Source organism: Zosterops lateralis, assembly GCF_965231275.1.
Source record: "Zosterops lateralis genome assembly, chromosome: 28".
Lineage (NCBI taxonomy): Eukaryota > Metazoa > Chordata > Aves > Passeriformes > Zosteropidae > Zosterops > Zosterops lateralis.
Genome location: NC_139788.1, coordinates 1816868 through 1842061, shown reverse-complemented (window position 1 = coordinate 1842061; position 25194 = coordinate 1816868). Strand labels below are relative to the sequence as shown.

The following is a 25194-nucleotide window of genomic DNA, read 5'->3' as shown; positions in this document are numbered from 1 at the left end:
GGGTGCTTCTGAGTGCTGCTGTGTCTTATCTACCTTAGACATGATTCTTCTTGAGGGCTGAGTCAATATCAGTTCTAGTGCCTGTTGTAAACATGTTTTATAAATCATTATCTCCACACAGCTGGTTGGGTCCTTTGTAGCAATATGCCATGCACTTCATCTTAGAATCTGAATTGTATTCAGTGTCTGCTGAAAGCTCTTAGGAAAAAGAGAGGAAACAGGGAATACAAAGATTGCATAGTAAGTGAGGAGTAGAGTGTATCCTTTCTCTTGGAAGTTATTAGGAAAGTCAGATTCCCGTGTGGAATACCTTTGACTGCCAATAAATATTTTGAAGTGTAGGCCAGCTCATCTTAGCTGAAAGTGTGTAAGGTGTAACTTTCCATTGTAATTCATTTAATCTTTGCTATTTTAATCCATGTACTGTGGTGTTGCAGGAATTATGAGAAATTTCAGCCTTGAAAACCTGCTGCCGAACTGGATAAGCCATTTACAAACCCCAGAAATTGCATCCAGTGTTACTGTGGGATTTTTTTTTGCTTTTTTACACCATTGCCTCATTCTTTGTATGCAATTTTATAAATACAAATTCTAGAAATATCATTACTAAGTAATTATTCAGATGAATATTGACATTCTTTAAAAAAAACCCTACAAATCTTAAACATTTTTACAGGAGGGATGTGGGAACTGACAAAGGAAAGTAAAGGAAAGTCTTTAGGTCCAAAAGTTCCCAGTTTGTGTTTCCTGTTGTATCCTTGTGCTACATGGGCCTCATGCTATGAATAAATGCAGACACTGAGGAGCTGAGGAAGGTGATTCCTGGATCATTTGGAGGTTCAGCACATGATTTGTACTTCTCAGCTGCTTGTGTCCACATTACACAAAGAGAAGAAGGTTCTGGAGGTGGCAGAATGCACTTTAGGGTTAGAGTTTCCTGTGGTCACTGCCTTGCTTTCCTCAGTGTAACTCAGCAGAGTTAACTGTGTGGTCATACAAGAGAAATAATGCAGGTCTGATATGGAAAGCCCAACTTTTTTTGAGCACATTATTGGCATTTGGATCAAATCTCAAGGCAGAGTCTGCTGTTATCCCTGACCCTGTGCCATTCTGAAGGCTGGTAATTGAGTCACTCCAGAGGGAGAAGGAAAATGTGGAGAGAGAAAATCTCTCTTTGGGATAGCCTGGATCACCTCCTGGGCAAGCCCTGGGTGCTTTGCTTTCAGAGAGGGATCAGCTGGATCCACAGCAGTGCAGCTGTGTTTGCTTAGGGTTTGGGTAATGGTGCTTTTAGATCCAAAGTGATAAACTGTGCAGATACACAGTCACAGGGGTTGTAACTGGGATGGTGGCGTGTGCCAGAGAAGCTCCATGGGCCAAATTCTGTGCTGGGCTCCTGCCCATCATTGCTTTCCTAGTTTGGTGGACAACTGAGTATTTCATCAGATCAGCTGGTGTGAACCCACAGGGTGTTTAATGGCTCTGGGATTAAGCCAGAGGAGCCCAATCCCCCATCTCCACCCCAGCCTGGAGTGCTGTAACAGAGCTCAGTCACACAAGGTGCACTAGAGCCATAGCCTGTGCTGAGTGAGAACATTTGCAACATTTCCTCCCTGAGCCACTCTGTCTTACCAGTTTCAGAGTGCAATTGCTGTGGGTTTATTCAAGCAGAAAAATGGAAACATCTGGTTAAATGTAACTACCACATTACTTCGGAGGAATCTCAGCCTTGTGCACTGCAGCTGTGCTTCACTGGATGTGTGTGGTTAAATTCATTGGGCTGGAGCTGTTCCTTTTTACAGGAAAGACTGTTTGGCATTAAAAGAGTGTGTAGGGGAAGAGGAAAACTTGGCAAAACAGGCATTTTGTCTCTGCTCCAGGACACAGAAATGTTACACTTTGTGCAGGTGAAGCCCCTTTGGCAAATATGCAGAGTTTGGGAAGGACTGAAATCAAAGTTTTTTTATGACAGTTGCCAAAAATTATGGTACCAGCTGATGAAGAGAAAGAGCACTGTTTCACAGGGAGGAATAGTGACTGACTGATCTACCTGCTGTGAGCTGGCAAAATTCAAACAATTTTTATTTTTTTTTTTGCCAGTTGAACAGTGTGTTTTTGAGAATTTGCTTTGAAACAGATATTCAGGGCACTAAAACTCTTTGTAAATACTGTGTGTTGACTAAAATGTACCATGAGTATTGATATTTGTCTTTATTTGTTGGGTTTTGAAGGCACCTCTGTAATTACACAAACTATTTTTTTTTCAGTTATGACATGCACTGATTATATCCCAAGGTCATCAAATGATTATACCTCACAAATGTATTCTGCAAAGTAAGTCAAGAAATTGTTACTGAGTTCTGTAATTCTTACTTCTCTCTGAAGTAATCTTTTTGTATCTTTATGCATTTCTCTAATGCTGTAAATCCCACAGATAGTTATTTGAGGACACTGAACTTACAGAACTCACCCCCTGGGCTTTAGTGATTGTTGTTTTATATTCACAAAGATAAATGAGGCCCTTCAAGTAATTAACATGAGAGTCTTGGTGAATAATGCACATAATATTTGTCAAATAAACAAAATTGAACACGATATAAGGGGAATATAAGATTTTTCTTGTCATTAGGGATATTTGTAGTTCTTCCTGTTGGAGCAGGATAGGTTTTAATAGTTTCTGTGTTCTTGCAGATACTGCTAGATTGCAGTAGCTTCAGGGTCTGTGTGGTAAGGCATGATAAATGGGACTGATTTCTTGTCCCTGTTGGAACGAGGAATTTGTCCCTCCCAACTCCTGGATGACCCAGGTGCTCTGGCATGGTGGAGGAGGGAGTTTCCCTGGTGTCACTGCAGGGAGCTGGCAGCATCTCTTAACTCAAGAGAGCCTGCCTTGGGAAGCACAAGGAGCTTGTTGCACTCAGAGGATGTGCCAATCTGAGTAATTCCTCCTTCCTGGAGCAATTTTTTTAAATGTGTCTTCTGGTTTGAAGGCTGAAAAATGCATAAAAATGTACATAGTACTTTCTGACTTTTTGTTCTCTCTTTTCACTAAGGCCATATGCACATATCCTTTCTGTACCAGTGTCGGAAACAATGAGCCCTTACCCTGGTCAGCCTCAGTACCCAGCACTACAGCAGTCCCAGCCCTACACCATCTACCCCCAGACCACCCAGACCTACGGACTACCTCCTTTCGGTAAAATGGGACTTTTCAAAGCCCTCTCCCTGCCTGCACTTAATTGTTTTGTGTCTCGTTAAAAAGCCAATGTTAAGCCAAAGGTGTGTTGGAGAGAAGAGTTTCATATTCTATCCATAGCTGAAATTGTAGATGGGCACTGATCTCGTGATGGGATTTCAACTTAAAAAATATGATTTTTAACAAATCTTGGTTACTTTGGATCTCCCCATGAAGTTTGTTATATGGTTCTTGGTTTGGGATCATCATTGTCTCTAGTTGTGCAGTTTCCTTGTTAGTGAAATGACACAACACCCCATGCTACAACTTCTCTGCTTTTTCCTTTCCTTTTTGTTGTCCAAGATTAAGCCATTTTTTTATTTCATCTTTCACCAAATGAGAGCTCATGCTAAAATGTCTCCAAGTTTACCAGGCAATTAATTTACTGTGATAACTGAGCCTTCTTGATAGCTATTTCAGTCTTTCCAAATGCAGCTCTCAAAAAATGGAAAGGAGCAGAGGCTGTTTTATCCAACACCGATGAGAGGGGAGAGCATCCCACCACCATGCAGGGAACCTGGGGGAATCCCCTGGCCTCAAAAAACGTGTGAGGACTTGATTTAGTGGTGGTGCTTTAATGGTTGGACTTGATGATCTTAAAGATCTTTTCCAACTTTTACAATTCTGTGATTCTGAGTTTATATCTCAGGGGTTTGTGGTTGTACTGCACAACCATATGCACTGAGCCTCTTGCAGATTTATCTGTAGGGCTAAAATCTTAGTACCTTGATGTGTGTAAGGATGAATTTTTCTTTAATTAAAGAATTAGATGTCTTTGAATAAAAACAGTTACATTTCTGGCTTTTGTTAGCTGCTGACAGAGCACAGGCTTTTCTAAAGGTTACAAAACAATTGATTTGTCACGATATATTTGAAAGATGGTGTGGAAAAGATAATAAATCCAGACTTGGCTTTGTTATACATGAGTTAAATTACTAATACTGTAATTACTAACAGTTGTTGGAACATACTCCTCACTGGGTGCCTGCACTTTGATTTCAGTGCTGTTTTTTGCTCTATCTGAGCAGTGACTGATGGTTTCCTTTGCTTCATTTATTTGGTGTTTCTCAATAGTGTGTTGTGCATGGTGCACTGAGGCTGCTCCGTGTGCTGTTCTGTGTTTCAATGTATCACATTTTGGTGCTTTTAAAGGTAAATATTTGTAAATATGTGGAGTGCTCCAGTGAAATTGTTTAAAACAGTGGTTTAGACTTCCTTCTACAATTTTGGAGGGAGGGTGTAGGGGTTTTGTTAGTGTGTGATGTTTTGTTGGTGGCAGTAGTGGTGACTGTATTTTGTATTTGTATTTGTATTTTTTAAAGCCAAAGGTTCTGGAGTGCAGGGTTACTCAGCTACTTCAATATTCTAATTTAAATGTAACACTAGAAATTCTTCTGAAGACCTGGAAGGAGATCTGTGTTTTCTATTGACTTCAAAGGAGCTTTGTCTGTATAATACCCAAAATGTCATCAGTTACTGAAATGACTGGTGTGGAGTTTGAGGTCTGTTGTTAAACACCTGAATTTTTAGTGTGAAATCCAGTGTTAGGAAGATGCTAAAAGTCATTATTTCCAGTAATGGAAATCATACTGGAGTGGTACCTGCTGAGTTATGCTGAGAAAATGGACCTGGCATGGTTTGATAGAGAGGTAGAGGGTAGAGGATTGAACATGCACACTGCAGAGGGAATTCTGGAAATGATTTGTGCTCACAAAATCTCCAGTGAGCAGGTGAGGGCCAACAACTTGATCACTTGCTTTACCAGCACCAGAGGGCTTGTTACAGAGGTTGGTGTGTCTTTCTCTTGTGTATTTGTGTCTCTGCCAGAAAGAAGGCACCATGGGTTATCTAACTGGAACAGACCAGCATGAAATGAAAAAAGCAAGCTGACAAACACAAACAGAGTCTTGAGGTGGCTGAAATCAGGATGCTCCTTTTAGAGAAGAGTTGACCTATGCTTTTGCTGATTTCTCACCTCTCTTGGTGTTCAGTGCAGTGTTCTGCATGGGATGCCCTTGTCTGGAGAGATTATTTTAAAAAGAAACATTAAAATAAGAGCAGTCACATCCAGGCTGAGTATGTGTGGCTGTAAGTTGGTATTAGAAACACCACAGATGTGATGGCTTCCATTAACTCAAGAAAAACCTACAAGTGATGAGATGTCCTGTGTGGGGCCTTTCCATGCCTGTAGGTGTGTGCTGTGACATTCTGTGACACACAGTGCTGCCATTGGACATGGAAGAGTCTCATTCCCCCTTTCACAGCTGCTTCTCCATCCTCCTTGAGGCTGTGCTAGATTACACTGCTCTCCTGCAGAATGAGGGGAAGGATGTATGGTATGTCACCAGTCCAGGAGTGTGCCTGCTGTATGGAAAATAGGATATATCTGTAACAACAAGACAGTCCTGGAAGGCAGGGGCTGAAAGATGCCTCAATAAATGACTTGAATCAGCTCCTGCACCAGCCAGCACTGCCAACACTTCTTAGAGTGGTGCCACATTCCCTGTGTGGTCATTATCCTGTAGCATTCAGGGTGGTCATTATCCTACAGCATTTATTTTTCACTCTCAGGTTGATTTGGCACTTCTGCATGTGGTGTCACCATCACATTGTGCTGCTGTCTGATCCTTGTCCCTCTGTCTAGTGCCCTGAGGAGCTTCTGGTTACTGCCCCCTGTAAAATGTGCTCACCCATTTGGAGGTGGTGGCTCTCCCTTTCCAGATTAAACAAACACAGCTCTCACTCCCACTCTCCTTGGAGGACCTTTTTCCCATATATTTTGTTCTGGAGTTTCTGCAATGTATCTACAGTACTTCTTAAATCAGCCTTTCCTTTTTGTTTGCTGATTATTGAGGTTCTGGACTTTGAAACCTTAACGAAGACACAACTTGAGAGTCAAAGAGACAAACCCTGGGGTAACTGTGCTGAGGGGAGTGATTTAAGTTGACTCATAGGTGACAATTTGAGATCAGATATGTAAATAAATCAAAGGGCCATTGCAGAATATAATTCTGACAAAGCTGCAGCATGGAGTGACCTCTTGGAGCTGCTGCTCATGTCCAGCCTGATGAAGTCTCCCATGTCTTCTGGTGAGAAACCTGGAGCTCACAGCCCATGGCTCAGTCCTGCTGGAGTGAGTGAAGGGCTGCAGGTGCCTTCCCCAGCCTTGGTACTGTTTTCAGGGTGTTTAAAAAGGAGGATGGTCTTTTTGATGGCCCTGAACTCTGTCTAGCTGCAAACATCCTTTGTCCCTCTGCTTTGCACACTCCTGCTTGTTTTTAAATAGATTTTCTCAAAATATTTCTGCTTTCTAACCAGGGCCAGGGTGAACTGTCTTTAGCTATGGCTGTAGATTTGGAGACACTCAAAAGAAAGCCTGAAGAGCCCCAAAGAGTGAGGCCTGAGCTGAGCTGCTTCAATTAGATACTGTTGGCACCTGTCAGTGCAGAGACCTCAATCTTAACAGGGCACCCAAGCTGAGCCATGCTAAGTGTGCTCTGTACACATAATTACAGTCACTCTGCTCTCTGTGCTGTGCCCAGGGATGTTACAAAAGCATTCCAACACAACAGGAAACCTGGAACAACCAGTCGGATTTTAATTATTTTTTTATTTTTTAGCTCTGTGTTTCCTGTTGTCAGTCTAGGAAAATTACTGACTTGTGGCTTGGTTTAAAATACTGATCCCAAAGGCCAGTGAAGTAGTGGAAGTGTTGAGCTTGGCCTTCAGAGGTCCCAGCTTTGGCCTCACTGTGTAACAGCTGATGTCACTTGCAGTGCTGTGCAGCTCAGCCCAAAATCACAGCCACTGGCAGGTCCTTTATCTGCATGGGCAGTGAATCTCAGTGACACAAACAGATTTCTAGCTAAAAGCTTTGTGAATAAGTCTTCTTGGTGCTTTTAATTTTCTCTTTTTCAGCCATGTTGTCACCAGCTCTAATCCCTGCACAGCCTGACAGTCAGTGCTTACTATTGCTGAAATTAAACATGTCTTTGTTACTTGCTTTTGTGATGAGCAAAAAATCTTGATCTGAGGTAGGAGCATGCTGTTTGGTCCCAGCATATTTGTTTGTAACTGGTCCAATTTATCTGATTCAGGTGCACTGTGGCCAGGTATGAAACCTGAAAGTGGTTTAATTCAGACTCCATCTACAAGTCAGCACAGTGTTCTTACCTGCACTACAGGGTTAACCACAAGCCAGCCCAGCCCAGCACATTATTCTTATTCCATTGAAGGTAACTTGGCATGGTTTTTATCTGCATCTCTCTCCACCTAACTTGAGTCCAGATACCAAACTAGAGATGCTTGCATGCTCATCCTTGGTTTGTGCATGCTCCTTCATGCTTTGCCTCTTTTCTCTTTGTGCCTGTGTGTTTTCTGGGTTTTTATTTACCTCATTACCTGTGTGTGCACCAGGCTGGCTCGTTGGTGCCATGCTGCTGGGCTGAACAGGCTGAGGAGCAAATGGGAAGGGGAAAGAGACTACATGTTGTGTTCCTGCATGCTTTATTGGGAATGCTCTTGCATTTCTCTTTGTTTGTGTCAGGAAATATGCTGACTGCAGTGAGATTTTTTAAACATTTGTTTTTAATTCCTTCTGGAGGTGGATGGCTCTTGCATATTATCACACACACCTGGTTGGTAGATATGCTAGGAAGTGAATTTCTCAGTATAGAGCTACCATTCAGATATTTTAGTTGCTGGAAGTGCCACATCTAAGAAGGCAGGTGCTGAATTTCACCAGCTTCCAGAGCAGTTTTGAGGAGTGAACATGCCAGATATCTGAATAATGCAATATTGTTGCTTATGGCACATATGTGCAAATCGATACCTTTTCTTTAGGCTGGAATTTGCCATTTATGTTTTGGTGAGGAATTGTGAAAGCTGGAAAGATAAGACAGTTGTTTTAATAGTAATCCCTGGAATATCTGTTTTTTCTCTCCACTCAAATCAGCAGGGTGAGACACAGTTGTACAGTGATGCTGACTCATTAGAGGGGAATTTCAGTGCCTGGTTCTGGTTTTGGCTCTTTGGAAATGAAGCAAAGCAGATTGAGATTAACAAGGTAGGGGAGGCAGGGATGTAATGTCTGAGGATGAGGTGTGAAGTGAGGGATAAAGAGAGGAAAAGATGAAAAGAGTCGTGGCATCTTTAATGCACTACTTGTGTTTGCTGGTCTTTAAACCTCAGCCCTTGAAGTCGTGTTTGGCAAATTTATGCCAAATATTTTTGCATGGTTCTGGCCCGTTCACAGGTCAAAAAAGGAAGTGGCCCCCAGTGCAGAAAGAATTGGTTCATCCATGTGGTGGGAACTGTTTGAAAAAATCTGATATTTACCAGTGTTTGGATACAGGATCATTAAAAAGACCTGTTGGAAGGAGACCAGAGTTAAGATAACAATGAGATTCATGTGAGGGAATGCCAAACCTTGAAATCTTTTTTCTCCTTTCTTAAACTTCTATAATCAATCTCAGTGGAGAAGCAACTTCTGCAGAGCTTTACAGATCAGAATCACTTTTCTGTTTCCTCTCCATGATAGTCTTGAGAGCAGTGGGGTAACAGTCTGTCCTCCAGAGAGTTGCTCTGCCCCAGCTGCATGGCAGGTTTGTTCAGTCAGCAAGGATCTTCTCTGGAGAGCTGGGCTTCATGGAGGCCTGGAAAGAACCTTCTCTTAAGGTGATAACAGCCCTGATAGTTTCCATAATGTGGAACTGGAAGGAGCTTCATTGGGAAACTGCCCCCTGTATTTGAGCAGTTATTTATGAGGAGTGTCTGTGACAGGTTCATTGGCTCACACAGCTGAGCTTCAAGTAGCTGTGGAGCTCCTTGAGTGTCTTCATTGCCATTATTGGTGTTCAGTGCATTCCTTTTGCCTTTTCCTAAGTGTTTCTGGGGCTAATTCCCTTTGTTTCTGCTTCCACAGAGATGTCACTCCTCATATTTCTCATCTCCTGTAAATACTGTGAATTTCTACACATCTTTTTAAATCTGTTTCCTTTGTTTTCTTAACTTTTTTTGAGGCATATTTTGGATCCATTCATCTTTCCAGGAGGCACCAGGTAGTGTTGGTGAGAGTTAGGAGTTCATGGTGGGTGTGTTTTTCTGGGGGAGCAGGACTGAAACCTTCAGAAGTTTGAGTTCTTGGGGTGAATTCTGCATAGTGGTATTTGCAAAAAATAAGGGTTTTTCTCAGAGTGGTGGTAAAGTAGGGATATTGTGAATTTCTGCATCTAAATGGGATTTTTTTTTGTTTGTTTGTTTTATTTGTGTGTAGAGAAAGGTGGTTCAGACAAGAAAATAGTTCTTGATGGCATCTGATTTTGTTCCTTCTGATTTAATTATTTGTTGTTATCCTTGTGAGTTCCAAAACCATGTTGAGGGATGTTTAATGGAGTGGCCCAGTGTCTGCAGCCCCCAAAAAACTGCTAAACCATTGGTATTCCCAAATGCTGCCCTGGCAGCCTCTTCTGTGCTTTGGGAGAACTGAATGCAGTGACACAAAGCTTATGAAACATCTTCAAGTTGGTACTAACAACTACACATCTCTAAGAATTCATCCTACGAGCTGTTGACAGATTATTTCAGCAAATATTCATCCAATTTCAGCAAATATTTCATCCAAAAAGCAATTCTAGACACAGGGATGTTGGGAGAGATGTTCACTTTCTCCAGCAGGAAACACTCTTTTTCTACTATTTGAAACATTCTTAATGTTTCTTTAAATATTAAATCTAATTAGACTAAAAATGCTAAGTTAGATGCAGATTTTTTTTTTTTGACAGAACTGATTTAAAGACATTCATGTCTTTTTTTCTTGATTTATTCTGATTTGTTTTCAACTGCTACTGATTGATCATCAGAACAGGATTGTTGTCTTATCAAAACATGTAATAAAGATGCAAAACCTTTTTAATTCTGCTCCAATTGCTTAGCAACCACGGAGGGAAAAGGTTCCTGAACCATTTGAAAGGACTGTTTTTAAAGATTTACTACCTCTCCTTCCCTGTAAACCCAATTGAAATGTGACTGGTGTCAAAATACAGCCCAGTCCTTTTTTTGGCTGTTAGTAGCAGAGTGCTGCTGGAAGCACAAATGCTTGCACATTTGCCTAGTAAGTATTTATTTCACAACTTCTCATTTCTTACACTTTTCTAGAATATTTAATGCAATAATTCTCAATTTTACAGCATCAACTACCAATGCCAGTCCAGTCTCTACATCCTCAACTGTTGTCAATATTTCCACGTCAGCAGTAGCCAGCATCTCACAGGTAAAACTTCCTTGGTTAATTTATGTGCACCATCTCCTTTATCTTTGTTGCTTAAAAATGACATGGAAATGTCATTTCAAATGGTGCTGGGGTTGTGGGGCTCAGTGTGAAACTCAAAATCACCAAATCACTCCTGCTTGTCTCTGTGACCATGATGCTTCTCTCACTTCATCTGCTCAAAGCTGTTGCCTCATCTGCAAATTGTGAGTCTTAAAACTGAAACCTCTGCAAGAGGAGTGGAAGAAATTCAGCTGTTTTGAGGATTAAATCTGCAGGGAGGATTAGAGGTGGATGTTTTTTGGATGCCTTTGTTCTCCCTCAGCAAGAGTAGGAAATGAGTTGTACACAAACAAAACTTCAACCCAGTAAAGTCGAGTGTGCATTCTGAGCAGACTAGAACAAAGTGAGGCAGCCCTACAAGCTACCAAAGACTATTTCCCCCTGCCTTTTTTCCTCTGTGGGTGGTTAACTGCCATTCTGAGTATTTGGATATACAAAGGAAGCTTTCAGTGTCCAGCTTTTCAGAAGGAGAGTATGAGTGTGGAAAATGCAATGGATGCACAAAAATCCTTCTGTGTTTATGCTGTTGCTTTTTAAATATAAACTTGCTTGGAACTGTAAGGGAAAAAAAAAGATTCAGTATTTTAAACCAAGGTACCTGGTTAACAAACCCAGGCTGCTCTTCAAGGGAATCAAGAGAGAACTGTGGACCAGAATAGTGTGATGTGACATTTGGAGTCACTACTTTTTTTACTGTCAGAAGCAGAAGTTAAAATCCTGAAGCACAGGTGCTGAGTGATCTCCTAAATGAATTAAGTAGTTTTCATAAATAGACACCTTCCAGCATGCAGAATTATTGCTTGATGAAGTCAGGACATGAGTAAGGGCCATTTATCCTGTAGTTGTGCCCTCAACGAGGCCCAAGGTCACTTTCTCTCACTGTCAAATGCAAGACAAAACCACACATTCCAGAGCACAGAGTGCACTGATGTCTTGGCATCCACTCAACTCCCCTGTTGCTGTCACTTCATTCATTATGAATTAATTTTTGCAGACTTTGGAAGCAGAGGAGTGGCCCTGTGATCACTGGTCTACTCTGCAAAACCTGCCTGTGCAGGAGCCAGTGGGCAGGCAGAGCTCTCAGCCCTTTTTGGGCATGCAGAATGAAACAGCATAAAGTCAAACTGTGCTCTTGCTGGGATTTTTTCTTGGGCAGGATATTCTAATACAAAAGTCATCCTTTTCTGGATGTTCAGAGTGTTTTCTGAATGAGGTATCTTACCATCACTAACTCTTTCCTCCAACAGGACTATCCTACATACACAATCCTTGGCCAGAGTCAGTACCAGACCTGTTACCCCAGCTCAGGCTTTGGAGTGGTGCCACCAGCAGACAGCAGCACAGAGAACTTGGCATTATCCAGCACCACATACCCAGAGGAGAAACCAAACACCCTGGTGCCAGCACGGGCAGTGCAGAGACCTTCCTCTGGTGAGGCTGGGCCTGGGAAACAGCTCTGCTGGACAGGGCAGCTGTGGGGACACAGGGAGGGCAGCAAAGCTGGTGAAGGGCTGGGAAAACAAGCCATGGGAAGAATGACTGAGGGAGCTGGGGTTGTTTAGCCTGGAGAAAAGGAGACTCAGAGGTGACCTCATCATTCTCTATAACTTCCTGAAGGGTGGTTAGAGACAGCTGGGGTTGGTCTCTTTCTCCAGGCAGCACTGACAGAACAAGAGGACACAGGCTCAAGGTGTGCAAAGGGAAATATAGGTTGGGTATTACAAAGAAGTTTTTCACAGAAAGAGTGATTAAATACTGGAATAGTCTGCCCAGGGAGGTGGTGGAGTCACCATCCCTGGAGGTGTTTAACAAGACTGGATGTGGCTCAGTGCCAGGGTTTAGTTGAGGTGTTGGGGCTGGGTTGGACTAGATGATCTTGAAGGTCTCTTCCAACCTGCACATTCTGTGATTCTGTGACACATCTCCAAAGGGTCCCTGCAGCACCTTGGACTGCTGGGCCTGATGGGACATTTACCTTCCTTGTCAGGCTGGTCCCACTGGTGTGCAGGATATTATGGTGGGTCGGCCAAACTTAAGTATCAGAAGCCTTTTATTGCTGCCATTCCAGGACACCTACCACATACTCTGTGTGCCCCAGGGAGTGCTCTGAACACCTGGCTGCAGGAGGGAAAGATGCAGGAGGTGGTGTACTCTTTCCCTAGGAAGGGTGTTCTTACATGTCCCTGTCAGTCATGGCCAAGGCTGTGTCTCCAGGATCAACATCATCACTGTTATTTTTATATTCAGCTGTCTATTAAATAAAATAGACACAGTTGAGTAATGGAGTAATTCCAGGGTGGTGAAATGACTGCAGGTTCCAGGTCTTAGGATGGAGGATGCTCTGCTCTGGTTTTGCTCTTCAGGCAGTAGCTCTTGCAATATCTCAGTTCTGGGGGGCTGAATTGAGGGGATGGAGCTGTTTTGAAATGATGAGACAAAGAAATCGTGGTTTATGTTCTAATCAGGGTTCAACTACTACTGCATCCACATGGTAAAGTAACATTTTAGCTTTTACTATGATGGTTTGTAGCCAGTGCTGTATTGGTGTTTGTTTTGAGACACAAGGGAATGAGAGCTGTTTGCTTTCTTTCTTCCAGGAGATGCATCCACAAGTCCTTTGCTACCAAGAGCAACAGCAAGTAAAGAGTTAGATGAGCAAGCAAGAAAAAACATCCCTGGAAAGAACAGGGGGAAGAGGAAAGCAGATACCTCCTCCTCACAGGACAGTGAACTGGAGGTAAATAGTGATCTTTTCTACAGGTAGCATTGCACAATAGTGTGATGATGAAAATTCTCCTCCAATTTTTGCATTCCATCCCCATGGAAATGGAAAGTGATCATAGAATGGTTTGGGTTGAAGAGACCCAGGTCACTCAGAGCTCTGTCCAGCCTGGTCTTGAATGTTTTCAGGAATGGGGCATCCACCACCTCTCTGGACAACATGTGGCAGTGCCTCACCACTTTGATTGTAAAAAATGTCTTCTTTACATCTAGTCTAAATTTCCTCTCTTTGAGTGTAAAACCATTTCCCCTTGTTCTATCACTACAGGCCCTACTAAGAGGTCTATCCCCATGAGTTCAAACTGAGAGTAGGTTTAGATTAGATTTAGGAAAAAATATCTTCCCTCTATCTCAGCTCTAACCCACTCTTGTTCTCTCTGCAGCGGGTGTTTCTCTGGGACCTGGATGAGACCATCATCATCTTCCATTCTCTTCTCACAGGCTCTTATGCTCAAAAATATGGCAAGGTAATACTGTCTTTTCCATGGAAAAAAATCCCATTTCTGTCATGCAGAATTAAATGTTTGTCTTTGGAAAAGGAATAGGGATTTTTTTTTTTTTTAACTCTCTGCAGTGGTACTTTTAAATTGTTGGCAGTTTGGGGCAGGAAAAGAACTAAATTTGGCTTTGTACAGAGTTAGGACGTGGATGTCACCAACATGGCCCTTCATACAGTGCAAGTCTGTCAGGCTGGTTTTATCCTCACTAGGAATAGCTGCACATAGGCAAAAGAAGTGTTTTTTCTCAAAATACATTGTAGATTTTTAAATGTTTTGTATGTGCTGACTGTGAGAATGTATCAGTCTCTCCTGAGGAGCACTGAAGTCTTTGGTTTTTGTTTTATTGTTTAATCGAGTTGTTTAAAATATTAGGGAAATTTTAGTTCACACCATTGAATGTAGCTGGAATTATGCCAGGTTTGTAAAAACTCTGTGCAGTTTAACTGATGAGAGATTTATGACAATTCCCTTCTGCCTTTATCCACACTGCATTTACTTTTTTTTTTTTGTGTTCTTCCAGGATCCAACTCTAGTGATTGGCTCAGGTCTGTCCATGGAGGAAATGATTTTTGAAGTTGCTGATACTCACTTGTTTTTCAATGACTTGGAGGTACGTGGCAAATGTGTTTGAAAGGCAGAACTCCACGTTAACATCTCAGAATTACACCCCACTCTTTGTGAGGGCTCTGTGCACTGATACACATGGAAAAACAAAATGGTTTTGTTGATGCAAACAGAGACTTGAATTATATTTCCACTGAGGCTGTGACTACTGGCAGCAGTGAACTTTGCAAAGGTGGTGATGAGTTACCTCCCTGCCTCAGGGGAGAAAAGCAACAAAAAACCAAATGAAAAAGCCAAATAATCTTTTATGCTGGAAGGGGCCTCATTGATGTGTTAGCTGTGTGCTCAGCCACAAATGTAGTGCTGTAGGTGTTGGTTAGTGAGTTAAATCAGCTGCACTCAGCACCAGAGTCACTGCTGTGGCTCTGCTGACCCATTTGGAGAAAATGGAATAGCAATGCTTGAGCAGATAATGTGCTTTTGGGGTATTTTTGTTTTGTTTTGTTTGCTTTTTTGAAATGGCAGAAGGGTTTCAAGTGACAAGTGAGCTTTGAGTCCAACCTGTTCAGTGAGTGTTGAAGTTCCTTTTTATGCAGACAACTCAAAATGCCATAGAAATGTGCTTTTTTAAATCCTTTTTGGTACTTAAGATCTCAGGCTGGGCAAGGACCTCAAGGGGCTGGGAAATAAAACCCAGTACTGGCAGACAGAGTTAGTGGAAGCTCTGTGGGTTGGTGGAGGCACTGTGGCAAGGCTTGTTGCTCTTGGGAAGTGTGAAGGGATTGGTTTCTATCACAGTTCCTTTAATCTGCAAATGTCAGTGTGTTTCTGGATTACCACAACATGACTTTATTTCTGGGTTTGTTTTGTTTTTTTTTTTTGTCTTTACCAGGAGTGTGACCAGGTACACATAGAAGATGTGGCATCTGATGACAATGGCCAGGATCTAAGGTAATCAGGTTTTGTGAAGATTTCAAATGCAGATGGGGTTAAGGGATGGAGCTCAGCATTGTGCAGGGGATGAAACCTGGCAAAGTGTTTGTTTGCTGGAGGACATTTCTTTGAAGACCTACATAGCATTAAGAGTTTTGAAATGATATTGTGAATTATATTGCCCATTTTTGAATGCTGCCTCTGTGCTCAATGACCAGTGAGAAATGGAGAACCAACAGTTGAGATCTCATGAGGACAGCATTAGATTAGTAACCTAATCTAATGGTTATTCTAATTAGATTAGTAGAAGAAGTCCCTGCCTTTGGCAGAGGTTTAGAGTGAGATGATCTTGAAGGTCCTATCCAGCCTAAACCATCCTGTGATTCCATGATCTTGACCTTTGAAACTCCCCCTGTGGTTTGCATGTAAAAGTTAACAGCTGCCAGCAGACTAAAATCTCTCAGACCCAGAAATATCAGGCCCTGTGGTGTTCTCCAGCTGCTGCTATCAGCAGTGCCGCAGTGGTTCTGCTGCTGTGGCACACCTAACACATCTGCTTTCCTGGAACAGCAACTACAACTTCTCCACGGATGGGTTCAGTGGCTCGGGAAGCAATGCAAACCACAGCTCCTCAGTGGGCGTGCAGGGAGTGGACTGGATGAGGAAACTGGCCTTCCGCTACCGCAGGGTACGCGAGATCTACAACAAATACAAAACTAACGTTGGAGGTGAGTGGTCACCTGCACCGAGGGCTGAGCACTGAACACTGAACAGAGTTTTTCAGGACCTGTGGAGAGCTACTTGATGAAGCAGCTGTCAGTGCAGCCTGCTGTGGGTCCCTCTGTGGCCTCAGTGCAGAGGACTGGAGTGAGGGGGGCTCATATGTCATGGATGGAAATTGGAGAGATGTGCAGGCTCCATGTGCTCCTTTCTTGCTGTGTTTACTGTCAGGAGCAGAAATGGGCTCCCCTTCTGTCTGCTTTTAATTTGAGACTTGACTTGAAGAAATTATATCTAAAAGCAATTACAGGCATGGGAATAAAAGAGAGGGGAGTGGTTTAAAAAAAAGATATGTAAAAAGGCTTAAAGTGGAAAGGGTCCTTGGAAAGCAGAAAGTTAGAGAGGGTGACTGGAGGAGTTCTCTGTTGTCTTGGACCTCTACTACTGTGAGTGCTTGTTATGAGAGAAGTGCCTTTGATTGCCTGTATCCTGAGAAATGCTTAGAAATAATTGCAGATAAGTGTCTGCCCAGTTCCCCACAGACTCCTTGATGGATGTGTGGGCTCATTCATATCACTGGGAGCTGGTTTCTTTCATTGCTTTGAGACAGTCCAGCTTCCAGAGGCCTTCAGTGCTGTTATTGCAGAGCAGGCTGGTGCACTGGGGCCAGCCCTCCCTGTGCCAGCCCAGCCAGGCAAACACGTGTTCCTCACCTTCCAGGCCTGCTCAGCCCACAGAAGAGGGAAGCTCTGCAGCGACTGAGGACTGACATAGAAGTGCTGACAGATTCCTGGCTGGAAACCGCATTAAAATCCCTGCTGCTCATCCAGTCCAGGTATGGAACCTGGCAGTGCATGTGAGGCTTTCTCAGCCCTTTCTCACCCTGGGGTGCTGTTTGGCACAGGTGCCAAGTGACTGAGGGCAAAACTCCACCCCTGTTTCTCTGCTACAACACTTGTAGTCATCAAGGTCCCCATATTCACCAAATGGTTTTTCTGACAAGGAATTTTGCCAGAACCAAACAAGCAAAAATTGCAAAACCTTGTCCTAAAATGCCTCCTGAAATCAGGACAGCAAAGCTGATCAGACTGCCTGGAGCAGTCCTGGCACCACTGCCTGTAGATGTGCTGTTACAAGTGTTTTTCTTTCTTTTAGAAAAAACTGTGAGAACATCCTGATCACAACCACCCAACTGATGCCAGCTCTTGCCAAAGTTCTTCTGTATGGATTGGGCGAGGTGTTTCCCATTGAAAATATTTATAGTGCTACAAAAATAGGTAAGGGGGTTGTGCCAAGTCTCTGGGCACTGTGGCACCTGCTGAGGATTAACTGGAATTTTTACATGGAGAAATTCCATTTCTACAGCTGAACAGCTGAACTGGGTGCTCCCCCTGCCCAGTAAGACCAGAAATGTTTCTGTACTGGGAGGAAGGGAGCTGTTCAGGCTCTGTTTCTCTCTGCCTGAGGCTCCTCACAGGGGGATTGTCTTTGGCAGGCAAAGAGAGCTGCTTTGAGAGGATCGTGTCGCGCTTTGGGAAGAAGGTCACCTATGTGGTGATCGGAGATGGGCGTGATGAGGAGGTGGCAGCCAAGCAGGTGAGTCTGACTGCAGAGCTGGGGAAATGCAAAGGGAAGTTCCTGGCAGGCTTTGCCTACAAGGACTTGTGTTCCAAGGCTGAATTCTTCAGGCCAGGGCAGCCAGGAGCAAAGTTTGCCTTTGGTGCAAGAGATCTTCCATTTTGTTAAGATTTTCTGGCTCCTGGGTGTTTAAAGTTTCTATTTTACTATTTAGGATTGTGTATAACACTGTCCCTGTCAGCAGTGTCTTAGTCTAGCATGTTGTATGTTCCATGTTGAAAGGTTGGACTCAGTGATCTTGGAAGTCCCTTCCACCTTTGATGGTTCTATGGTTTAATAGTGATCATAACCTGTGACTATCAGGATATTGCAGTTTCTCAGGAGTGTGGAGGAGTCAGGGTTCAGGAACAGCAGCAGATGAATACAGCACCTGCTATTAGGTGGATTACAAACAAGGAGCAGAGAGTTTGATTGATTTGGACAAGGTTATTCAGTTGTGCTAATTAATAGTGAAGTGCAAAGATGACTGTCAGGACCTTGACTCTGCAGGCTTCACACATTCTGCCACAGCCAGAGCTGTCATCTGTGCAGGTGTCCTGGGGGCCCTGGACAGGCATTCCTGGGTGCAGTCACAGCCAAGGTTCCCACTGTGTCAGTGCTGGTGCCTGTCACACACAGATGTGCACACGAGATGGGCTCCAGATACAGGTGTGCACGTGGCTGAGGTCTGTCCTCAGAGTGGTGTGCTCAGAACCACCACACTGCACAGCCCTGCCTGGAAATCCCTGCATAAACCTGACTCTGCTCTGTCTTTACAGCACAACATGCCCTTCTGGAGGATCACAAACCACGCTGACCTCGTGTCCCTTCACCAGGCCCTTGAGTTAGACTTCCTGTAAGAAGCTGGAGCAAAGACATGACTGCAGCTCCCACAAGCCTCCTCCATCACTGGGGGAGGGGGCAGAAATCTCACATGTTTGGGGACTCACTTTTCAGCTTGATGAAGAAAACATATCTAATGCAAACTGTACAGTGGAATATGACAGCAGGTCATTCCTTGGGAGCACAGGCCCTGCCAAGTCCAGAGGTGCAGAGCTTGTCTGCAGAAGGGACTTAGAGAGCCAGCTGAATGCCTCTGGCATGTGTCTCCAGAGGGAGGGGCCATAAAACAGCAGATTTATTTGTAAGAGCCTTCTCCTTTCTATTCAGCTTAGTTGTAGAACCCAAATAAACACAAAACTTTATTTTTATAGGAAAACGCTGACGGCAGAGCTTAAAATCTCCCTTGTTTTGCAAAGCCAAGAGCTGTGGGGTTTTTTTCATAGGAAATATTAATGAAAATGTCAAAAATACCTCTATTGCTGTAAAATGTGTCCTCTCTCCTTCCCTGGGTGTTCAAAACAGTTAATTTATTACAATGTCCTTATGTTATTTCCTCAGTGTGGGATTACTGGAAAATATAAAGGTAAGGGAATGCTTCTGGGATATGTGGTTCCTTGTAGAGGCAAGTGTTGGTGTTTCAAGTTGATCCCAGTGGCTTCTAGTCAATGTGTGCACAAGCCCTTTTAGCCAGCAGGAGATCACTGGATTCCAGCCTTGGTCTGGACTGTAGATCCCACAGATTTTCCCTGCAAAGAAAAATGAAACCACCTGTGAACATCAGGTACAGCAGGCTGGTGCAAACTGCTCAGATGTGAACAGAGTCCTCACCTGGACTAGGAGTAATCTAATTCCTAAATCCTCATGAATGTTGCAGAGAAGGCTCTGGCTATGGTATAACCTTCACCTCTGTGTTCCTGACCCTATTTGTAAGTTCCTTTTAGTAGAATCAGATTCAATTTTCTTATACTCTTTGCATTAGCCTAATTACATAGTGAAAAACAAACGCCTTGTTAAGAGGGACTTAATTTTCTAAGACACTGTGACTTGGCAGCGTGGAGCACTTGGGAGGGATGGTGATGCTGATTTTTCTGCTACTGTCTCAGAAATAGAGGCTGGAGTCAGTGACCTGCAGCTCCCCTGGCCAGGAACAGCCAGCTGAGCACTGGGGCTGGTTTTGTGCCAACTCAGGCTGTGTTTGGTGATCTCCTGATGGCACCAGGTGCCCTGAGGACAGGTGTGTGCTGTGCCCCAGAACCCTCTGCTGCTGCTCCTGCAGAGCCAGACCTGTGGCTGCACCCAGAGCCCTCCAGATCGTGGTCACCAGCCTTTGGGAGACTGGGCTGAAAGTCTGTCACTGCAGGGAGGACACTGACCCATTTGCTGTGCTCCTACAGGCAGGGATGTGTTTGCTGCATTCCTCTCATGGCATTAATTACTGAGGGTTAATTTCCATCAGTGCAGAGGGAACTGCTGGGCCAGCTTGGCACAGGCTCTGCTGTGCCCTGGGAGCATCCTGGGCCAGCTCCAGTGACCATGGGGCAGAAGGTGCCTAGAGCCAGGGGTTTGGATACCTCATGCTCAGGGACTGGACCTGGGAGATCTGTTTTACATAGTACCAGCTCCAGTTTCCCTTTGGGTTTTGAGGGGTTTTTTAGATTAATTCAGATTAAATTGGAATCAAAGGCGATTCTCTTTCTCCAGGGTGGTCACTGGAGTCAGGAATGATCTGCTTTCCATTCAGCTCCTTACCAGGTGTTGTTGGCCCTGTGCTCTGATCCCAGGTGGATCCTGGGTCTGTGTGTTTCCCCAGGAGCTCTGCAGCAGGAACATGCTGTGTGTGGGAGCTGCTGCCTGCCAGCAGCAGAACTCATCCCATGGAAAATCTGAGGAGTCTGCTGTGGGTGTCACTGGGCAGCTCAGCAGAGGGAAGGGTGTTTGGTGCCCTGGGGGCAAACAGGCTGTGCTGGGAGTTCTCAGCAGTGGATTTGGAAAGGGGAGCAGCACACAGGGATGTTCTTTGTCTTGAGCTCAGGTGTGTTTGCACCTGTTCCAAGGCAGCTGAGGCAGCTCCAGCTCTCTCACTGCTGGGTCCATAGAGTCCAGTTCCTCTGGGGTCCCTGTGAAGTGCCAGAGCTGTGCTGAGGAGTAGCCTCATTGCTCCCAGGGCTGGAAATGCCACCAGAGGATCAGGACTTGGCTGTAGTCACAGAAGAGTCTGTGCTGATGCTGAACATCCCTCAGCCCATCCAAAGGTCTCCTGTCAGCAGGTCTGGGAGCTGTCCCAGCCTGTTCAGCAGCCTGTTGGGAGCACACCTTGTACTCCAGCTGGCTGAACTTTGGGATTAAAACCTGTGCCTTAACCTCCCACCACCGGCAGGGCCGAGGAGCAGCCCAAGTGCTTTGCTCCCATCAGAAGCAGCAGAGCTGAGCCGTGCTGGAGAGGGGCTGGGTTTGCCCAGGCACTGGCCTGCAGGCCTGAGCTGCCTGGCAGCTGGCTGTGCTTTGTGTTTGTTTACTTCAAATGTTTTAAGGAAATTTTAAGATGTTGGTAAAATTTTAGCTGAGTGTGGAACTCGCAGCCACTGACATTTCATACTGGTATTTATATGATGTTTCCTTGAATGTATGTAAAGTACTTTTTTAACAGGAGGTTGATGGTACATTTCTGTGTTTGTTAATAAAGGGGTGACCTGGCTATTTTATTTTTTTCCTCTGCTGGCTGAATTTAAGCCTTTTCCTGTCTCTCTTGAGGCAAGAACAGCATCTCTATCTATTGATTTTCTCCTGTCTCTGTCACCAGTTCAGCTACAGTCAGGTCAGAGGTAATGGGAGAGCAAACATGAACACCTGAAGGACAGTCAGCCTGGCCCAGAGCACCTGAGCTCACCTGGGTGCTGCTGGCTTCCCCTTCAGCTTCAACACAGCCACAGAGGCTTTAAAAACCACCTGATCCACTAGTATTTGTTGCCTCCAACAGCCCTTGGGGACATGTCTGTGCTGGCCCTGGTGGGAAGCAGCAGGACCCCTGGAGCCCACAGCACCTCTCCTGCTGTGCTGTGAGGGGCAAGTCCCAGGTGCTGCTGGCTGTGGGGCCTTTGCCTGTTCATGGTGTGTAATGGAACTGTCCTGTGAACTGGAAAAAAATAATAAAGTCTTTATTTTCTATAGTCAGTGCTTCAGCCTGTTCTCTGCCCCCGTGACAGTCCCTGCCCAAGTCTGAGCCAGGCTTGGCAGCACCAGGAGCACTCAGGGTGCCACAGGTGACAGTGCAGCCCCCAGAGCCCCCCGTGCTCCTGGGGAGGCACTGGGGGAAGGAGCAGCTCCTGGGCCCTGCCAGGGGAGACACATGGTGCTTCCTGCACAAACATTCCTTTCCCATTTTCTTTTCCTGGCCTTGGGCAGGGCTGAGCTTATAGGAGCAGCTGGGAAACAGCATTTCAGCTGCTCTTCCAGCTGCATCCAGATGTTTCCCTGGGATAGAAGCCCTGAGCCACCCTGCAGCCACTCCTCCCAGCACAGGCCTCTTTCCCCATCCCTCCCCCTGAACACAGATAACAGGTGAGCTTTGACCTTAATGCCAAAACTAACAAGGAGGAAAATCCTGCTGGAAACAGAAAGGTCAGATAACCACAACCATGGAGGACACAAGTTCTCCCTGCCCCACCACCCACATCCCTACACAGCAATGGCAGCAGCAGGCACAGGAGAGGCACAGAGAAAATAAACCAGTGCTCTTATTTTCATTTTTGTTTTTTGAAAAAGCTAGTAATAAATAACAAAAAAAGCTGACAGCAATGCAGCCATATGCTGGACTCACCACAAACACTGTGGCTTTCCTTGAGGGTACAGCCATGAGAGCTGTGCTGAGTACCATGGGACTCATCAGGTGTTTCCACATCACCCCTGGTTCCTGCCAGGTCCCTCCAGCTGTCCAAAACAACAGCCTGGGGGGCACAACCAGGGGCACAACCAACAGGTGTATCTCCCCCTCATGTCCCTTCAGAGGAGCTGCCCTCAGACTGCAGACTCTGCAGCAGCAGCAGCCCCGTTCAGGAAGTGCTGCCGTGCCGGGCGGGACAAGGCAAAGTGTGTCTGGGCCAGCCACTGCATCCTCCTGTTCACCAGGTCTGGTTCCAAAAACGAGCGAAACTCCACCTCATCGCTCCCTCCAGTGGCATCCACCTCGTCCTGTCTGCCTTCCTGCTTCACCTGCACGTTGGGGTGCAGCCACTTGTAGTAGGTGACCTTCAGCCCCAGCCCCAGCAGGTAGCAGGGCAGGGCAGCAGAGACCACGGGCAGGAGGTAGGAGTGCTCCTCCTCCTCAGAGGAGCCCCAGAGCCAGGCAAGGGCCAGCAGCGTGCTGTCCACCAAAATAAAGCCGTGGTAGATGATGCTGCGGTGCAGAGTCCTCCCCTGGGCCACATTGAACCAGCTGAAGTAGAGGATCACGGCCACCATGGCCCGGTAAAGGTGCTCAGGGCCTGGTGATTCCATGAAGTTCGTGCCCTGCAGCTTGACCCACAGGAACATGGCCAGCCACAGCAGGAGGAAGTGCACAGCCACACCATAGGGCCAGAACAGGGCAAAGAGGGCCAGCACCAGGATGCGGGGGCAGATGAGGAAGAGGTTCCACAGGAAGTAGATGATGGAGGAGCCCAGGCTCAGCTCATGTTTGTCCTGCAGGAAGGAGCGCAGGGACTGGTGGTAGTCCAGCAGGGACCAGGACACACACAGGAAAGCAGTGCCCATCCCCAGCCCTGCAAACACAGAGATGACAATGCTGAGGGGGGACCAAGGGGTGGCCCAGACCTCTCCCTGACCACCACTGCTAAAATGAGTTTCCCCCCAGATCAAAAAGCAGCTGCTGTCAGGGTCAGAGCATCAGCACCTGCATCTCTCAAGGACAAGGAGGCTGGTGCCTGGCCTTGCTCAGAAGATGAAGTGCTGGCATTGAACAGCTCTGTAGATCCCATCTCCAAGGCATGGAAGCCCTCAGCCCACACAGGCAGGTGAGTGCTGGCTCCTACTTTGTTGGGCTCCCCATTTCCCTGCAGTGACACCTGCTCCCCACCCTGGGAAGGGCACCACAACACCATTGCAACAGCCTGTGCTTCACCCATACCAACATCAGCCCCTCCCTACTCCCCAAAAGGCATCTGATTACTCACCTCACCCTCAGCCTCTCCTGGGGCAATAAAAGATTGACCACAGTGGTCCCCCAGATTCAAACCCTCCCCACCCCAAGCCCAGCCTGACCCATTGGGGCATGTGAGTACAGGACAGGGGTCCACCCTGTAGTGTGTCATGGGGAGCAGAATGACACTACAAGTGTCTTGCTGGATCCTCCAGCCCCTGGAGAGCCTCTCTGATCTGCCCCACCCAAGGCCACTCTGAGCCCAAGCCTGCAGCCCCCTCCCCTGGCCCCAGCCCCCTCACCCTGGGAGAGCTCAGCCTTGTTTGTCTGCAGGATAATGTAGAGGAGCAGGGTGAGCTGCGGGGTGTTCTCCAGGAAGGTCTCGAAGAGACGCAGCATGCTGATGTCGTGGGAGAGGAAGGCCATGTGTCTCTGCTCGTCCTCCTCCTCTGCCTTCGCCCAGCACACCCTCCAGCCCACCTTCAGGGCGTGGAGACACCTGTGTGGGGACACAGCTGGGTGTGAGGGGCCACAAAAGGCACCACATAGCTTGGTCCCAGGACAACAAACTCCTGACAGGACAACAAACCCCACTGATTTATGCCCAAACTTCTCCTTGCCCAATCCATGCACCAGAGCAGCGACACCACACCCAACCACGGGTGAAGTGGAAGTGTAAAAACTGAGCACCGACCCCAGCGGACCTGCTTGGATTATTCCCTTCCCCAGCTCGGCCTCGCTGCTCCCTCAAGGCCAGGAGCGCCAAGGCCGTGACGAGGCTCTTCTGTTTGTACAGGAGGCAGCGGAAACAGCACCGGGAGACAGCGCAGAGCCGGAGGGAAACTTTACTAACAGGACACAGGTGGCTCCCAATGACACACTTCATCTGGGGCTGGGCAGAACCGCTCTGGGCGGGAACCTCTTGGTCCCTCCTGTATCCAGGGTGGGGATGAGCGGTGTCCCGGCTGTGGGGAGGGCCGAGAGCGCTGCAGAGGGTCGGGCACCGGGGGGAGGCTGGGGAGGAGCGGGGACAGGGGGATGCCCGGGGGGCGGATAGGGAGGGATACCCAGGGACACGCGCGGGGAACAGGGTGCCGTACCTAAAGAAAAAGCCGAGCTGTAGGAGGTGCAGGGCGGCCAGCAGCACGGCGGGCACGGCGGGGCGCAGCGCGGGCGGGTCGGAGCGCAGCCACAGCCAGCTGCAGGCCTGGGCGGCGGCCGAGGCGGCGGCCAGCAGCGACACGGACAGCGCGGCCCAGCCGGGGTGGCCTCTCCGCGCGTACTCCGCCGCCACCCAGCCGTCCATGCACAGGTCCAGCGTGGCCGCCACCGTCCCCGCCGCCGCCAGCACCAGCTGCAGCGGCCCGAAGCGCGGCGGGGCGGCTGGAGGAGACATCGGGGCCCCGCGGCCCGGCCCGGAACCGGCGCGGGCCGGACCCGCCCCTCAGACAGGGCCCGCCCCGGGCTGTGCGTCCCGCCCCGGCTCCGCTCCCTCGGGGCTGGGCACGGCCCTGCCCACATCTCCGCGGTCCTGGGC

General features: G+C 46.6%; 3 protein-coding genes across 10 annotated transcripts in view; 1 reads left to right on the top strand and 2 right to left on the bottom strand.

Moving 5' to 3' along the window:
- EYA3 (EYA transcriptional coactivator and phosphatase 3) overlaps positions 1 to 18991 on the top strand; it is a 34917-nt gene extending 15926 nt beyond the window's left edge. For 3 of the 5 annotated variants that reach the window (XM_083879401.1, XM_083879402.1, XM_083879403.1), the window contains 14 exons: positions 2268 to 2334; positions 3054 to 3196; positions 7333 to 7470; positions 10423 to 10505; positions 11813 to 11996; positions 13163 to 13302; positions 13730 to 13813; positions 14367 to 14456; positions 15303 to 15361; positions 15914 to 16071; positions 16784 to 16898; positions 17219 to 17340; positions 17559 to 17659; positions 18460 to 18991. In XM_083879401.1, coding sequence (XP_083735527.1) covers positions 2268 to 2334; positions 3054 to 3196; positions 7333 to 7470; positions 10423 to 10505; positions 11813 to 11996; positions 13163 to 13302; positions 13730 to 13813; positions 14367 to 14456; positions 15303 to 15361; positions 15914 to 16071; positions 16784 to 16898; positions 17219 to 17340; positions 17559 to 17659; positions 18460 to 18540 — 1565 coding nt within the window. In that variant the 3' untranslated portion in view covers positions 18541 to 18991. The remainder of the gene's footprint in view (positions 1 to 2267; positions 2335 to 3053; positions 3197 to 7332; positions 7471 to 10422; positions 10506 to 11812; positions 11997 to 13162; positions 13303 to 13729; positions 13814 to 14366; positions 14457 to 15302; positions 15362 to 15913; positions 16072 to 16783; positions 16899 to 17218; positions 17341 to 17558; positions 17660 to 18459) is intronic. The other 2 variants (XM_083879404.1, XM_083879405.1) reach the window with 2 other exon arrangements.
- The window catches only part of PPP1R8 (protein phosphatase 1 regulatory subunit 8), a 62028-nt gene that overhangs the window by 9051 nt on the left and 27783 nt on the right, over positions 1 to 25194 (bottom strand). The window lies entirely within an intron of this gene.
- Positions 19118 to 25059, bottom strand: XKR8 (XK related 8). 4 transcript variants are annotated; one of them, XM_083879407.1, is made up of 5 exons: positions 24758 to 25059; positions 23960 to 24156; positions 22341 to 23280; positions 21411 to 21656; positions 19118 to 19269 (listed from the first exon to the last, which is right to left on the bottom strand). In XM_083879407.1, exons 1-3 carry the CDS (start codon positions 25051 to 25053, stop codon positions 22538 to 22540), a joined length of 1236 nt encoding a protein of 411 aa, XP_083735533.1. In that variant the 5' UTR covers positions 25054 to 25059; the 3' UTR covers positions 19118 to 19269; positions 21411 to 21656; positions 22341 to 22537. The 4 variants fall into 4 exon arrangements, with proteins under 4 accessions (XP_083735533.1, XP_083735532.1, XP_083735534.1 ...); XM_083879406.1 differs by having other exon boundaries at positions 19118 to 21656; XM_083879408.1 differs by lacking the exon at positions 21411 to 21656.

Coding starts and splice junctions, on each gene's coding strand:
- XKR8 (XM_083879406.1), bottom strand. CDS start 25,053: ATGTCTCCTCCAGCCGCCCCGCCGCGCTTCGGGCCGCTGCAGCTGGTG. Junction 24,157..24,757: donor CAGCTCGGCTTTTTCTTTAG/GTACGGCACCCT, acceptor GTCCCCACACAG/GTGTCTCCACGCCCTGAAGG. Junction 23,281..23,959: donor CAAGGCTGAGCTCTCCCAGG/GTGAGGGGGCTG, acceptor CTGTGTTTGCAG/GGCTGGGGATGGGCACTGCT.